This window comes from Gouania willdenowi, unplaced genomic scaffold, assembly GCF_900634775.1.
Source record: "Gouania willdenowi unplaced genomic scaffold, fGouWil2.1 scaffold_274_arrow_ctg1, whole genome shotgun sequence".
NCBI lineage: Eukaryota > Metazoa > Chordata > Actinopteri > Blenniiformes > Gobiesocidae > Gouania > Gouania willdenowi.
The window spans coordinates 51,261-68,247 of NW_021145032.1; the positions used below are offsets into that span (position 1 = coordinate 51,261).

The window sequence follows — 16,987 nt, forward strand, 5'->3', positions numbered from 1 at the left end:
CACCCATGAGAGCCAGACATGACACCCCAGGCCAACCCACCATGGAGACCACTTCCAAGACCATCAAAGTATTTCAAATTGAATCAGTGAAAGGTATCAGGAGTTAAATGAAAACATTCTACAAACAACAACAAAAATATTTGGTGTTTCTGTATGTGAGACCATATAACAGTTTAAATGTACGTCTAAAGGAAGGTACAAACATGTTTCAGTAAAAAAAGAGCTTTAAAAACTTCATATTTACAATGTAATGAAATACAGTAAATATGTTTAAATATCACTGTTCGTTAAACATTTTTTTTTGTTGTTTATTTCAGGTATGGGTCAGCCTGAGGGTTGGGTCGCTGGCTGGGCCGAACCCGAGGGTTGGGTCGTAGGCTGGGCCGAACCCGACGGTTGGGTCGCTGGCTGGGCAGAGCCCGAGGGTTGGGTCTCTGGCTGGGCCCAGCCCGAGGGTTTGGTCGCTGGCTGGGCCGAGCCCGAGGGTGGGGTCGCAGGCTGGGCCGAGCCCGAGGGTCTGGTCGCAGGCTGGGCCGAGCCCGAGGGTTCGGTGGCAGGCTGGGCCGAGCCCGAGGGTTCGGTCGCAGGTTGGGCCGACCCTCCGGTTTTGTTTCCACCCTGGACAGACCCTCGTTGGTCCGACCCTCCGGGCTCGGATCTAGGCTTGGATCCAGGCTGGACCGACCCTCGCTGGGCTGACCCTCTGGGTTTGGACCCAGGCTGGGCCACAGGTAAGTTCTGAGAAACCTCCATCGTTCGGCTCTGTCGGTGTGAGTCTGGGACCAAGAGGACTTGGTGAGTTGACAATTCTGACTCATCTTAGAGTCTTCTGTTTCTTGTTTTTATAGATGAGTTCCTTGTTTAAACATGTCTTTCACAGCTAGTCCTTGCGTCTGGCTGGATTAGTTTAGCCTTTGGTTATATTCACGCCAAGGGCTTGTGTATATAATATCACCCTTTTGTAAATAGTTCCTTTAGGTGATTAATCACAGCTGGCCTTTGCATCTTGCGGGGCTTCTGATGTCCCGGGAAACGTCTGGCAGCTGGACTTTTTTAGATTGTAGATTTAATTTTTTGTTTGTTTATGACGGGCCACAGTGGGCGTAATTCTCCCGTCACTCTCGTAAACAGGTTAGTATGTTTAGGTATAGTTAGGTTGTTAAGATTTTAGAGATTACGTTTTTATTCCCAGCATGTTAGAGACACAAGAGACATCAGCAGAGGATGAAGACGAAGGACGACTTCTATCAATCAAAACTATGTAAGTAAAGCGTCTCGTTTACACAGAAAGACACTGAACATTTTGTTATTGTAAAAATGCTGTCATTGATAAAAAAAAAAGAGAAATAGATGTTCCTTTACACTAAAACCTGTAAATTGTCCACCACAGTGTTCCACAATCAGCCCCAGGAGGAGACGCCAGCAGAAGAAACAATATTAACCAAAACAATGTAAGTAAAACTTCTCATTTACACAGAAAGACACTGATCACATGTTTAATGTATAAATATACGTCACGTTTTACTAACTCCTGTAAAATGTCAGAAAGGAACGCCAACATCCACTGATGAAGGAGGAGAAGAAAGATGGAGGACGGGAGTGCCAGCATCTACCAATGGAGGAGAAGAAATACTTTTATTAACCAAAACAATGTAAGTAAAACCTCTCGTTTACACAGAAAGACACTGGACACGTTTATTGTAAAAAATGACATTACTTTATAATAATGCTTGTAAAATGTTGGACTTGACCACCAGAATCCACTGATGGAGAACAAGGAAGATGGAAGAGTACCATGATCTACCAATGGAGGAGGAGGAGAAAAATGGGGGAGCACCAGCATCCAAAAGTGTCCCACAATCAGCCCTAGGAGGAGATATCAGCAGAGGAAAGAAACAATATTAACCAAAACAATGTAAGTAAAACTTCTCATTTCCACAGAAAGACACTGATCACATGTTTAATGTATAAATATACGTCACATTTTACTAACGCCTGTAAAATGTCGGAGAGGAACGCCAACATCCACTGATGGAGGAGGAGAAGAAAGATGGAGGACGGGAGTGCCAGCATCTACCAATGGAGGAGAAGAAATACTTTTATTAACCAAAACAATGTAAGTAAAACCTCTCGTTTACACAGAAAGACACTGATCAGATATTTAATGTATAAATAGAAGTCACGTTTTACTAACGCCTGTAAAATGTTGGACTTGTCCATCAGAATCCACTGATGGAGGAGGAGAAAGATGGAGGACAGGAGCACACAAACATCAGCACAAGACGGAGATGAAGAAAGACTTCTATCAATCAACCAAAAACAATGTAAGCAAAGCCTCTCGTTTGAACACACATTTAATATAAAAATAGATGTTAATTACTGTACTAGTGCCTGTAAAACATCTTGTGCGTGATTACAGATTCACTTCAGAGGAGAATCAGACTGTTCCAGATGTTCATCACCACAGCACAGAATGAGACAGCAGTAGTAGTAGTAGTGTTTACTCTGACTGCTTTCATTTCAACTATAAATAAATAAAAAATAATATCTTAAGAAATCAAACTTGGTGAAATGCTTTGTGTGCTTTCCATTAGAACCTGAGATCATCTTAATCACTGGGATGTTTCTTCATCAGTTCACATGGAGATTATTTATATAATAAGAAATTTAAACAATGCAAACATTCCAAACCTGGTTTTGTGGAGATATGTTGATATATGACTACCTACCTAGATTTTTAAAAAATAATTTACAAAGTATTTATTTATTTAATACTTAACTTGAGCCAGTTATTAATATTATTTTACACCAGAGCTTTGTCAGAGTTCATTTTTCCTATAATGATCCTTTACAATCTTAGGGTTCCCAGTGGTCTCCCCAGTAGGTCTAACATGGACATCTGCACACATGAAATGGTTTACAAACGAATGCACATGTTTGTTTGTGTAGTTAGGCGTGCAAAGCATAACTGACTCTGAATAAGACTGAACTAAAACATTAAGTGTTGTTTGTTACCTTAACCTTAATCCTAACCAGGGTAGGGTTCAATTATGATTGTAATCACGTAATTGATAATTAATTGCCATTATGGCGTCGTTATAATTGTCATTGTAATTAAAAAACATGTTGCTGTCGTAATCATAACTACATTGTAATTGAGTTTAAATAATTGACTTTGTAATTGAAAATTCTATAAAAAATCTCAATTATAATTTAACACAAAACTGGGGAACCATATTACATTTCTAACTACAGTTCTACACATATTTAGTTAACAATTAAAGTGTTTCATATTGAGCTTTCCCACATTTTACCATTTAAAAAAACAAATGAAATCTAGGGTATACTGACACAAAAAAGGCTCAGATGCTCACACCAAAATATTAAAACCTATATTTTCATTGATTAGGAAGCCTAACGAGGTTAGAAAAGACATTAGATATTTAAGATTAGATATTTGTTTTTAGTGTATTTTAGTCATTTACAGCTGATTTAGGACCTGCCATCATAAGAGATGCTAACAGAAAGCTAACACAAGAGTAAGGTTAACTTTTATTAGGTCATTTATTTCAGGCTCGGTAAGTGTGATTAACGGTAACTGAAAGTTAGTAATTGAGAAAGTAATTGTAATTGACTTTTTGAGGATACATTTTTTTTGTAAATTAATTGTAATTGAAAAAAAAATCTGGTCACTGTAGTTGTAATTAAATTACAATTTAACATGGGTAATTGAAAATGTAATTGTAACTGAAAAATACAATTGACCCCAAACCTGATCCTAACCCCACCTAACCCCACTAGATCACACTACCTAACCCCAAAAATGCCAACATAGCTCTAAAAGTGTTATAATTTAGTGAAGGACATTTAATGACAGACTTCATAACACCTTATTCATGCTAATGACAGACAATGACAGCGTAATGTCAGCCTTATGTATAAAACTTCAGGTGTTACCCTCCTTTAAAATCATTTCAGTAAGAGTGGCATTAATACGTTTCCATTATTACTTACAGTATCTCATTCATCCAGAAAAACAAAGAGGTTGTTGAAGTAAATGTAATATTTTTACATAAAAAGTTTCTAATAGTAAAACATACTGAAGCTGCTTTTGTGTAGCCCACCTCACAGTGAGGATGAGACATTGTTTTATGGAAAAAAATAAAAACACTAAAAAGGCAACTTTTAAAATGGTGCCTTTTACACTTGAGATGACAGAATAATTAGTTTTTTGCTTCAATTACACAATGATTCCATGTTATTTACTATATCGTAAAATACTCTTTAACACACGTATTTGAGATTTTGAGATAAAGACTACATTAAGGACAGCCCATTCTGCATCACTGACCAGCACTGTATGCTTCTTTATGTAATATAGGCTTAATAATCCTACCATCACCACAGGATCTCATTCCAGTTGGTGCGCTGCAAACCACAGATAAAACAGTTGGATCACAGAGCTGATTTGATGCATATTCCACCATTCTCACACAGCAGGAGTCCCTTTTTTCCCTCTGTCCTTCATTTGTGCGATTTCACATGATGCACCACTTTGTCCTCAAACATCTTCCTCATTGTCTTTTCCACTTGTTTGAGGAAAACCTGAGGAATCCGCCCACACAGAGTGTTGACCGTGTCTAGAAACTTTGTCTGGATGGGATAGAAGAGGGACTGGAACATGTTGTCCTCAAAGGGAAATTGCAGGGACAAAGATAACAGAACTGGTTTCACTTATAAGTTATAAATATATAAGACATATCACTCTTTCAAAATGCCATTTATGTAAACTGTCAGTGTGGAAGAGGTGGAGTACTATATTAATCATCATTTACTCCAGGCTCAGTATTTAAGAAGATTATCTCAGCAGAGCAGGAAAAACAAACTCTGGAGTCAGAGGCAACAAACCCTGAATTTAAAAAGTGACCCAGACTGTGTAATCCCAGCAAGAGGAGAGAAACTGGATGGTAGAATAAATCACGTCTTTCTGAGACCTGCAAAGTCTGACGCTTTCCTTCGCATTGTAATTTATTACTTTTTAAAATGACTTTTAGTCCTGGAGGTGTTTTAGACATCAGCCAGCTACAACATGACATCATCTGGTGAAGAATGATGAATTGTCTTGCAGCTCTGATGAAATCCAGGTAACAATTCTCTCCTGGCATTCAAGTGTTGTGTTGCAGCTGCAAGACTAAACCCGACTAAAACAGGAATGATCCCAGAATCCCAGGAACAACTTTAGGCCCCGTTTTTTACCAAAAACTAGGAATCAAAAATCCCGGGAGTTGAATCTGGGCCGTCCTCTGGCTCTGCGTCACCATGCACCCTCCGACCACCACCAACACTCACACACTACATTCATACTAGGCAATGTGGGTGAAGTGTCTTGCCCAAGGACACAATGACAGATACCACTGGAGTGACTGTCCCCCACTGTGGCACCTGGAATTCTCAGTGGTCTCCCATCCAACTACTAACTAGGCCCAGCCTGCTTAGCTTCCGAGATCTAATGGGATCGGGCAATGACAGCCTGTTAAGTTATGATATCAGACCTTTAAGAACACCACATCAGCAGTTTCCCAAGTCACCACTCAGCAACTTGTCTCTGATTGAGTGAAGACTTGTCACAAATCATCAAATGGTATTTTGTCTTTTTTAGAATCAGAATCAGAATCAGAAATGTTTTATTTACCATGTACAGTTTTAAGGACAGTACAAGGAATTTGACTTGGTGGTTGGTGCACAAAACAAGCAACAAAAAGAAATAAAAGAAATAAAAACAAAACAACAAAGAACAACCCAGCAACAATAATAATAATAATAATGATAAATATAAAGGATGAGGGATAAATAAAGGATAGATAGAGAATGAAGGATAAATAGGATAAATATAAATATATATATACAGTGCAGCAGGTATCAAGCTGGTGGAGGTGGTGATCGGGTGGGGGGTGGGGGGGGGGGGGTTCAGTGGGTGACTTGGGGTGTGTTCATGTGGATGGTGGCAGAGGGAAAGAAGCTGTTTTTGTGTCTGGAGGTTCTGGTCCTGATGGACCGAAACCTCCTACCAGAAGGGAGAGATTGAAACAGTTTATGACCGGGGTGGGAGGGGTCGGCCACAATCTTTCCTGCACGCCTCAAAATCCTGGAGGCGTACAGGTCCTGGAGGGAGGGCAGATTGCAGCCGATGACCTTCTCTGCAGAGTGGATGATACGCTGCAGTCTGGCCTTGTCCTTGGCCGTAGCTGCAGCGTACCAGATGGTGATGGAGGAGCAGAGGATGGACTGGATGATGGAGCTGTAGAAGTTCACCATCATCTTTGTTGGCAGACTGAACTTCTTCAGCTGCCGCAGAAAGTACATCCTCTGCTGAGCTTTTTTGATAAGGGAGCTGATGTTCAGCTTTTAGAAAAAATATTGAGATATTAACATTGGTCCGTATTGCCCAGCTCTCGCTCAAAATACATTCAATAAATATGAGGGGCGCCTATTATAATGATAACAGTACGTGTGATTTAGTTAAACAGTCTGAGGGGACACACAGGGCAAAAGGATAAGAACCACTGCTTGTAGACTACGGGTGGATACTTACATCCCGTATTGCATCATAGATGACCTTGAAGGCTGGTTGCTTGTCGTCATGGTACACGCCGCAATTACTGTGAAGAATGGACACGCCCTCCTCCTCAGCCGCCTTACAGTTACTCCCATACATGCAGTGGTCAGGTCTGTAGTTCCACTGGCATGGAAAGATGAGGAGACATTCTGTGGGGTGGAAACAGATGAGACATCAGTACTCAGCAAAGCTATCAACAAAGATGATAGCAAGACATGGGCTGTGTTGAAAATGTCATACTAACGTACTACTCATACTAAGTCTGACGTCAAAATTAGTACGTAGTGCGTTCACAAGATTGAGTATGCAAAATATACCCAGATGTATAATGTATGGGGACATTCCCTAAGTATGCACGGTAGGCACACACCCCATGATGCACTGCGAGCATAAAAATCATTCTGGGACTGGTTTCAGGCTAAAAGTCAAACATCCATTTTCAAAACAAAAGCATTGTTTCTTGTCTCTGATTAGTTTTTTAACTCTTTCATAAATATGGCTCTTGTTCTGAAGTTTACCGGAAGTTTTGTCAGTAGCTCGATGGCGAGTCTCTAAAAATCTCTAAAATGTCGGTATGAAATGTGTTTCCGCTAATTTGATGAATCAAATGACCACATGTTGATATTCTACTTGGTCACTTTCTCACTTAAAATGCTTTCAGAATGTTTAAAGGTGGCAAATCAACAGAGATTAGCCTCAGTGGGCTTCAGGTTTTTATTGTAGGTTCCAAATGCATCTTGGGAAACTTGGAAGTATAATTCAGTGGGAACGGTCATCATCCTACTCCTCCTAACCCTACTTATAGTATATAATAGACAGTAAATTCTCATTGAGTTTGTAGTGTATAGTACTGAGTGCCATTTCACACACAGCCAAAGACATGACATGCAAACTACAATCAAAGCAACTGATTAAAAAACCCATAGTTCCTGAAACGTTTAATTACAAACAAATCTTTAATCTAGTGCTTACACTAGTACTGATTCTGAATATGGAAAAAGTGTTGTTTCTATAGTAGATTAAGTCAAAGAGAGAACCGAGACGAACAGAAAGTGACAGAGTTTTATTAAAAGGTGTGTGTTTAATGTTATCGATATTCTGCCTTGTCTCTGTACCTACTGTGTGTGTGTGTGTGTTTCATTAACAGTAAACAATGACCAACATGCTGTAGAGGCTGCCAGAGGAGCAGACATGACGTTATGTTTAAAGTGAGTTTTACAGCGCTGTCCCGCTCCCAAGTCGCCGCTCTCTCTCCGCTCTCCAGCGCGGTCGGGGGCCCCTGTCGCCCCCAGCGTGAATGTTGACTGGAGCGGTTGATACACTTTAATACTTTGTTTAGGTGTTGCATTTGTTTTTATTGAAAAATAAAGTGCACGTTTTGAAACCGTTGTTTTAATGTTTGTGTCCAACAAAACACACATGGTTAGGTACAGTAGGTAAGTAATAATCCAGAAATAAATTACATTTTAAGATGCTTAAAACACATAAAACATTGTTTTCTGTGACCGGAAGATAAACAAGGGCTTTTTAATGCTCATTTGTAACAACACAGCCACAACCCACTAGCTACAGGGCGGCCAATCGCATAGCGATGACTTCCCTCGATGCAGAATTACAGTTGGCCAACCTCTGCATCACGTTGACGGCATAGGTTCTGACGCAGAAGCATATACCAGGCTTTAGAAAGTTCAATCACGCCTATGGTCATATATGAACTTAATGTTAAACATCCTATATTTGATTTGAGGATTTACCGGTATTAGAGGAAACGAGCGCACACAGACAAACTCACAGCAGTAGGCAAACCAACCTCAGAACAAGAGCCAGGCACATTATTAAATTGTTATTAATCTGGGTGGTGTTTAGCTCAGTGGGTTGAGCGCCCACCCCATGAATGGAGGCTGTAGTTCCTCACCTGCAGCCGGTCCAGGTTCGATTATTGGCCTGGGACCCTTTGCTGCATGTCATTCCCTGCTCTCTCTGATCCCTTTCCTGTCAAGCAACTGTCATATAAAGGCCACTAGAGCCCAAAAAATCCTTTAAAAAAAAAAAAGTTGTTATTAATGAATTAACTCAGTTTATCTTAACCATGTGTGTCCCATGATAGACAATGACTACAGACTTACAATGATTAAACTGGAACATATGAAGTGCTGTATAATGCCCTCACTGTGTTCAATGTTCATGTTTTTATCATGCTGTAGTGTGCCGTGTACTGTCCAACACTCCTACTACCTACACTACTCATAACTTAGCATAGGGTGCACCAACAAAACTTTTTTTAGATTCTCTAGGTTAGAATCCTGCATTTGTTTCCATATCTTGTCAAATTATTTGGGTCCAAATTTGATGCAAATGAATTAATATTTAGAAGTTGGACAAGACACTTGAAAATTGCTCAATACTATAACATAGTGAGCCGAATAAAAAAGGCAAATTGGAAAATTTGTGGTTTTGTTCTGCAAAAACAACTGAAACTAAATGTTACTTAGAAAGTCTATAGCAACCACTGCGGCTTTGTTGACATAAAGAAAATGTTCCTGTGTTCTCTGACAACTTGGAGTAAGAGTTTGAAAGAAACGCATCGTGCTGGTGGTGACACAATCACTAATCTGCTTCCCTTCATATTCTGCTTGATTCAGGGCATCACAACGCTTTGGTGAAATCTCTGAAACTTCATTTCCCACAATGTTATATATTCCGATTTTGGTCAATCCCAAATTTTCTTTCACAACTGACAGCATACACCTTGAATATTCCTTCTTATTTTATTGTAAAACATTGAGCAATATCCATGAAACAACACAAACTTGTTGTTTTAACTATACATGAGGTAGTTATCTGAAAAATAAATACAATTTTTAGAGCACTGCTGTCCAAAATACACATTTCTATCAGTTCCTTTAGTCTTTCATTTTTCACATTTTAAAAACAAACTAAACTTGACCTGTTTGGAGCTCTTTGCCAAAAATAAAGTGCACAGCAGTATTTTGGTTTTACAAATAAAGAAAATCACAAGATTTGTGCTTGGTGATAAAATAATAACCTATAGGACAAATTAATAAAACAAGATTTCCTTGTAGTGCAAAAAGAAAAAATGTAAGTAAGTACATTTTATTTATGTAGCACTTTTCACGGATAAAATCACAAAGTGTTGTACAAACAAAGGTGAAACTAAAACAACAGCAACATCCCAAAAGGATAATAAAACACAAGATAATTTAAAACAACAGGAGGAACATCATAAAAAATAAAATAAAAGTTAAAAGCAATTTAACCAAAAGCCTTTCAGAAAAGTGCGATTTTCAAATGCTTTTTAAAAGAGTCCACACAGTCAAGCTCACAGAGGGACTGGTGTATGCTATTCCAGAGTCTTGGTGCTACCGCCTGGAACGCCAGGTCTCCCCAGGTTTTAAAATGAGTCTTTGGGATCATAAGGAGACCCTGGCCTACGGACCGAAGGGGGCACAACAAGTCAGTGATATTAGTATTGAGGTGCCTGACCATGCATCGCTCGGAAAGTCAGGACTAAAAATTTTAACTCAAGACAAATATTGACTGGAAGCCAATGAAGACCGGAAAGAATGGGGGTACCGTGGGCTGTTCTGGGTGCTACGGTCAAAAGTCTGGCAGCAGCATTCTGAACAATCTGAAGTCTCTTTAGAGTTAAAACAGGTGAATGTGAGTGTGAATGGGTGAATGAGCTGATCTGTAAAGTGCTTTGAGAATTTCATTGTAGGGATAAAGCTCTATATAAATCAAGTACATTTACCATTTAAATAATAAACACAAACACAAATGTTATGTTGGTTCATTAAACACCACATATGTATTTAATTATACAAAAATACTATAAACATGAAGCCGATTGTGTCATGTTTAATTTGACTCTTTTTCAGCAGCTCAGTCAGTTCTAGGCATGTACAACATTATTTATTGTAAGAGTGGGGTCAGGTTTAACTTTTTATTTTAAATTTAGCATTTCTGGGTGGTGCTATAATGGGTGCAAATGCATTTTGGCCTGTAACTTTCACACTTTAAATCACATCTTCCAAAACTTCATATCTACTGTACCTGTTCACAGCGAATGGCACGTTAGCCTGTGTCCTGACGCTCGCCCCGAGCCCGTCTTCCTTCATGACGTACTTTCAGGAGCTCCTCGAAACCTGGGGTCCGAGGCTTGGCCCCCTGCATTTTTGCGGTCAGTGTCTGCAACTTGTATTTGTGTCTTTACAGATATTCTGTAATGTGTTGTTTTTTTGTTTGTGTAATCATTTTGTTTTAAGTAGTCGTCGTGTTTGTCTTTGTTGTCATTTAGTGTTGTATAAGTCAGTTTTTGTGTACTTTGTGCATTTTGCTGTTGATTTGTGTGTTTTGGGAGTTATTTTTTTGTATTATGTTGGGCTTTATATTCTTTCCAACTTCTTGAAATACAAATTTTGGGGATTTGGTTTGGTGACCACACACAATTGCACAGAGGGCCACATGTGGACCCTGGACCACCAGTTGTCTATGCTGCTTAATAGGATTGTGTTGGGGTTACACCCTGTTGTGAATTAACGTGTTACATCTTTAATGTCCTTTAAGTCAAACAGATACAGACTTTTATAGTGTATCCCACTGATATAAACTCCCAAAGTGGATTGGAAGATTTTGAAAATGAAGGTTTAGATTACATAAATCCATTCAAAGTTTTCGTGCTAGTTTTCTGACCTATGACCTTCTCTTGCAGAGTGTTTGGTTTACACCTTCAAATACCTCCACCAAACCTGTGTATATTTAGTTTGACCATATGAGGGACTTTGAGCTGATTAGAATGTCCAAGTTGGGAGTTAGTTGTTATTTATCGCCCCCATGTGGCCAGCAGAATCATTTCTGACCTTGTCTAATCCAGTGGTTCTCAACCTATTCAGACCACGACCCCCCGTACCTGAAGGTGGTTGAACACAGACATGAACATTGAAGAACAGTCATGTGGAGACAGGGCCATCTATAAGGAAGAATAAAGGGGAGAGATTTTTGGGGCCCATTCATAAAGTCAGGAAAATGATGTTTCATTGTTCTATGAATCTGTGATAACCACATTTATTTATTTATTTATCTGAATAATATCCACCGTTATCCAGGAAGTTTATTATTATTCAGGCCATAGTATATACTATATAGTCATCTTAAAGATGTAAATCATTGTTTTAATCAGAAATAAAATGGGTTAAAAGTGACCAAAAATGGTGAAATTCAATTTTAAAAAACACAAAAATTGGTTAAAAGTTGCAAATTAGAGGGGGCAAAAATGGACAGAAAAAGTGGTAAAAAGTGTCAAAATAAGCATGAATTTTGGTGAAAAGAGATTAAAAGTGACCATAATGGGTAAATATATGCAACATTAGTTGGGAAAAGTGGTGGAAAAGGTGTAAAAGTGGGGGAAAAAAATGCAGAAAAGCCATCGAAATTTCATGGAGGAGTGGCAGGAATGCAACAAAAAAGCATTAAAATGAGCAAAAATATGGCAAGAAAAAGTGATGAAAATAGGTTAAAATATGGCAAGTTCGGTGTAGTTGCAGAAAAAGGGTAAAAATAAGCAAAAAAAAAAAAATGGGCTCAACTTGCATCTGGCGACCCTGTCTCACTGTCTCACGACCTCAAATGGGATCCAAACCCCAAGGTTGAGAATACCTAGTCTAATCCACGCTTTTACCATCCATGCCAAACTCAAGGCCCGGGGGCCAAATCCGGCCCTTTAGAGTGTCCTCACATCTGCCACAATCTCTCCAATTTAGAGAATCCAAAACATTAATTATTGTTTAAATTACCAAAAAATCCAGTTATAGATTTCTCAAATTCACCAATTTAATGAAACTCTACAATATTTTTATGGCCTTTTATTTTTCCTTTGTTTATATCACATGAATGCAGTCATTTTTAATTGCAAATTGTGGAATGAACTCAACTTTTCTACAAGTTTTTTTCACAAAAATTGGTAAAAATCAAGTGAATTGAACCGTAATTGAAAACTAGGGCAAACTGCTCCATATTTGGCCCCTTAACTAAAATTAGTTTGACACCCCTGATAGAAAAGATGAAAGCTTTCATCCAAAAGAGTAAGATAGACCTTTTAATTGTAGCTTACACATTGTTTTAAATTATATTTTCATTTTTTCTTTAATTAAGGTTTTCTTTTGTTATTATTTTATTTCCTCACTGGAGTTGAAAGCAAATATTTACTGAAAATATTTAATCTGGAAAACACGAAATTTCGGGAAAAAAAAAAAAAATTGATACATAGGGCCCTATATGTTCCATATGAGCTTTTGTCATCATTCTAAAAAGAAGCTGCTGCAGGGTTCTAAAATATCAAAGTCACTTTAACTACATAAAGTCTTCACTGTGGCTTTGATATTCAGTCTGACCTGTGATATTCGTTGAGGACAGAAGTGTTTTCAGAGACAAAGTAATTTACAACAAACAGGTTAGAAATCCAAAGTGGAAGATGGAAGATTATGTGGGAAGTAACGACAGCATTGAGAACAAGATCCACTCTTTGATAGAGTCCATCTCTCAATACAGAGATAAGTGTAAGGCTGAGGAGGAGAACCAGTCTGAATTGTCTGAGAAGATAAAGAACCTGGAGGAGGAGAACCGGAGGCTAATGGAGGAGAACAAAGAACTGTCAGATAAAGAGGTCCACCGGTCGATGAAGGCTCAGATGAACACAGAATGGGTGAAGAAGGTGTGCCCTGAGCTGGAGATGAAGGAGCATGAGATCATTTCTTTAAAGGCAGCTTTACATCAGGTCAACGATGAAGTGGAGCGCCTGAAGAGTGAACGCTGTGAATTCAACACCATGAAAATGGAGATGACCACTGAGCTGCAGAGTATAGACGAGGACATGGTAGCCTTAAATAAGGCGGTCCAGAAGATGGCCGATGACTGCCAGCACATGGAGCATGAACTGTGTCTGAAGGAGAGCAACCATAAAGACACTGTGGCTCAGATGGAAGCAGAATGGGAGGCGGTGAAGAAGACTCTGACCACGTCCCATGAGAGCGTCTGCTCACAGGTACAGGCTCTACAAAAAGATGTGGAGCTCCATGAGAGGAACGCTGCTGAGGCTACCAAACAGCTCCAGGAAAAGGATGCTATCATCCACGCCATGGAGACCAAGTATGAAGATCTGCAGAAGCGATATCACACTCTGAACATGACCCAGGAGAACCAGCAATGGCAAATTGATCTGCTGGTGATGGGGAATGCTGAACTGAAGGAGATCGCCCTCATGACAGACAAACAGAAGGCCAAGAAAAAGAAGGAGCAGGACAAAGCAAAGAAGAAGAACAGGAAGGAGGATGGAGTACCAGGTTTCCTGAGAAAGTTCTTCAGCTTATTTCCTTGCTGCAAAGTGTGAGAAAAAATGGATCCTCCAAAATGTGGAAGGTTCCATCTCTCAGTTTTATTTCATTCTCCTGGAAATCAATGTGATTTACATGATTTAAAAAAAATAAAAATGTATACAATAATAATGCATTGGATTTTATGTAGCATTTTTTTCACAGACAGTCAAAGTGTTTTACAATGATGTGCATTATTTTTTCACTCCACACACAGTGGTGGTAAGCTACTATTGTAGCCAGAGCTGCCCTGAGGCAGACTGACAGATGTGAGGCTGCCATAGTGAACCATCGGTCCCTGCGACCACCACCAACATTCACTCACACACTACATTCATACTAGGCAATGTGGGTAAAGTGCCTTGCCCAAGGACACAACGACAATGACTTGGCTAGAGCAGGATTCAAACCCCCAACCCTTCAGTTATTGGACGATTATAATAATTATGTACATTAACTTTTTAATTGTAGCTTACACATTATTTGAAATTACATTTTATTTTGACCTACATTTTTATTTAACTATAGTTTTCTTTTTAATTCATAATTATTTTGTTTCCTCACAGGAGTTAAAAAGTTATATTTTCAGAATTTTTTTTTAAACTGAATTTTAAAAATTGAATGTTGAAAACAGAATTTAGACAAAAATAAAATGTATTTTATAGGGCCCTATATGGTCCTTCCTAACCTCTAACCTTATCCCCCTGTTCCACATGAGCTTTCATGGCTTTAATCCAAAAAAGGTGTCAAACTCAAGGCCCGGGGGCCAAATCCAGCCCTTTAGAGCATCCAATTTGGCCTGCAGGAGAAAATAAAAATGACAGAGAAAACATTATTTATTGAGTACTAAGGGTGTGCGATCTGACGATATGAAAGAATTAAGGATTACAATTTGACGACAATCTCCCAAATCACGAAGATCGCAGAACCGTCTGTAGTTCACATTTTAACCCTCAGTGCCGTGTCTGCGTCATGTCTGTGGTCCATACACAGAACATCCAATGGTTTTTTTTTTCTTTCTGCCAAATCACACCATTTGCTAGTCAGCATGTCAGCGTCACAGACACCAAAGAATTATTATGCGCTTAAACAGGGTAGAAGTACGCTCTGCTCCCCCTCCCCCCAGTGCACGGACACACACAGTCAGCAGTGTTAGCGACTGTCTGTAAGAGGCTCAGTGCAGATGTCTGTCTGTCTGTCTGTAAAACTATCATTACAAAGACGTTTGAGGAAACACTGCATGTGTTTCTCTTCTCTAACTAACTCTCTGTCTCTCCTCAGCAGAGATCTGCTGCTGAAGCTAACGGGGCTGTTTCCACACTCTTAAAGAGACAGTGTCCTGAATGTGATTTACTTTAAAAACTACTTTCAACAACTCAGAGCTGCCCTGAAAAAAGCTACACAACATAATTTAATCACATTTCAGCCTTAATGAAGGAAAAAGTCAAAAGTGACACAAAATGTTGTTATTGTGCTGCTAGTGATTAATAAAAGGGTCTTTTTGGCTCCACTGACTTTGACCCATTATTGTTTTTCTGGTAAAACTATTAAAATAAATAAATGGAGTTTATATCGCTTATAGCTATTTTGAGGAAAAATATAGACATATGAGTATTGGTCCATATCACCCAGACCTAATGTAACCAAAGCAGTAACGTTTTATCTTGTAAAGGATATGATTGTCTAAACTGTGTGAAATGAGGCGTTCAAACACTGGTTAAAGTAGGATTTTATTAATATGAGTGTGTTACCTCAATAACAGATAGAAATCACTAGACTGATATGCTGCTTTCTTATGTAGCAAGTGATGCTAATACTAATGCTACACCACTTTAGTTAAACAAAGTAAAAAGACTGTGTGACTAAAAGAACATTTTGTTTGATGTTAATTGTACTTGGAACCAGTTCAATAAATTTCTTCCATACAATTTTAAAAATTACGTGAAATTACTTTGTTTTAAATTATCTTTTATTCCTTCTTTTCCATTTAGGGTGATGATTTTTAGGAGCTGAATTGGTTTGTTTTATTAGTAAATAACTTTAAAATAGTTTCAATTATTTGAATGAAAAAATTTGTGATAAAATCGTGATCGTGATTTGACAAAGAAAAACTCTTGATATGATATTTTTCCCATATCGCCCACCCCATCGTGTACATTACCAAATAATCCAGTTATAAATTTCTCAAATTCACCAATTTGATGAAACTCTACAATATTTTTAGGGGCTTTTATTTTTCCTTTGTTTAAAAAAATATTGCACAATAACAAATATGGTGTATCAGGGCTCCCTTATATATATATCCCAATATTGTCTTTTTTCCTCCCACCTTATTTGCACATGCTGTTGAAGGTCAACACTACATGTCATGAAATTTTTTGATGACAGCGATGCATGTTAAATTATTGAAATGAAATAAATACCTCAGATCTCTCTCTACAACCAATAGAATCGCTTAGACCGCAATAAAACCGAAGCGCAAAATTCAAATCATTGGATTTTGGTGCTGGCCGCTAAGATGCCCACTGCAGTGTTATGTACGTCTTCTTTAATCTTTTATTTTCTTTGTAACAAAGTGTTTTCTTTCATTAGACCTTTTAAACAAGCTTGCACGTCCCAGAGATAAAACCTCCTGTTCCAACTGAAGATGCTGAACCAAGAACCAAGAACCAAGAACCAAGAACCTAGCCTGGAGGAGCTGAACCAACACAAGAACCACGCCTGAAAGAGCTGAACACTGAACTACAAGAACAAAGCCTGCACACGCTGAACAAAGGCCAGACAGGCCTAACACAGGTCAGAACCAGTGGAAACCTGCTGACTGAACGAGCTGTGAAACGTGCTGAACAAGGAACAGAACCGACCAGCCTCACACAGGCCAGAACCAGGTCCAGGAAAAAACCCTTTCAGACACACTCCAGCGGTCCAGAGCCACGCTTTGCTGCTTCAGACTCCTCTCACCAGTCCACTCTGCCACCAGAGA

General features: G+C 38.9%; 1 protein-coding gene and 1 long non-coding RNA gene across 2 annotated transcripts in view; both read left to right on the top strand.

The window, feature by feature from the left end:
- Window positions 1-14,021, top strand: part of LOC114459219 (spindle pole body component 110-like) — a 29,141-nt gene extending 15,120 nt beyond the window's left edge. The window contains exon 2 of the mRNA XM_028441538.1: window positions 13,677-14,021. Within this exon, the coding sequence (XP_028297339.1) occupies window positions 13,677-14,021 (345 nt within the window). The remainder of the gene's footprint in view (window positions 1-13,676) is intronic.
- On the top strand, window positions 1,604-2,256 carry LOC114459218 (uncharacterized). Its single transcript, XR_003673275.1, has 3 exons — window positions 1,604-1,652; window positions 1,758-2,116; window positions 2,224-2,256. It is a non-coding gene; the product is annotated as an uncharacterized LOC114459218 (long non-coding RNA).
- Window positions 14,022-16,987: the final 2,966 nt, after the last annotated feature.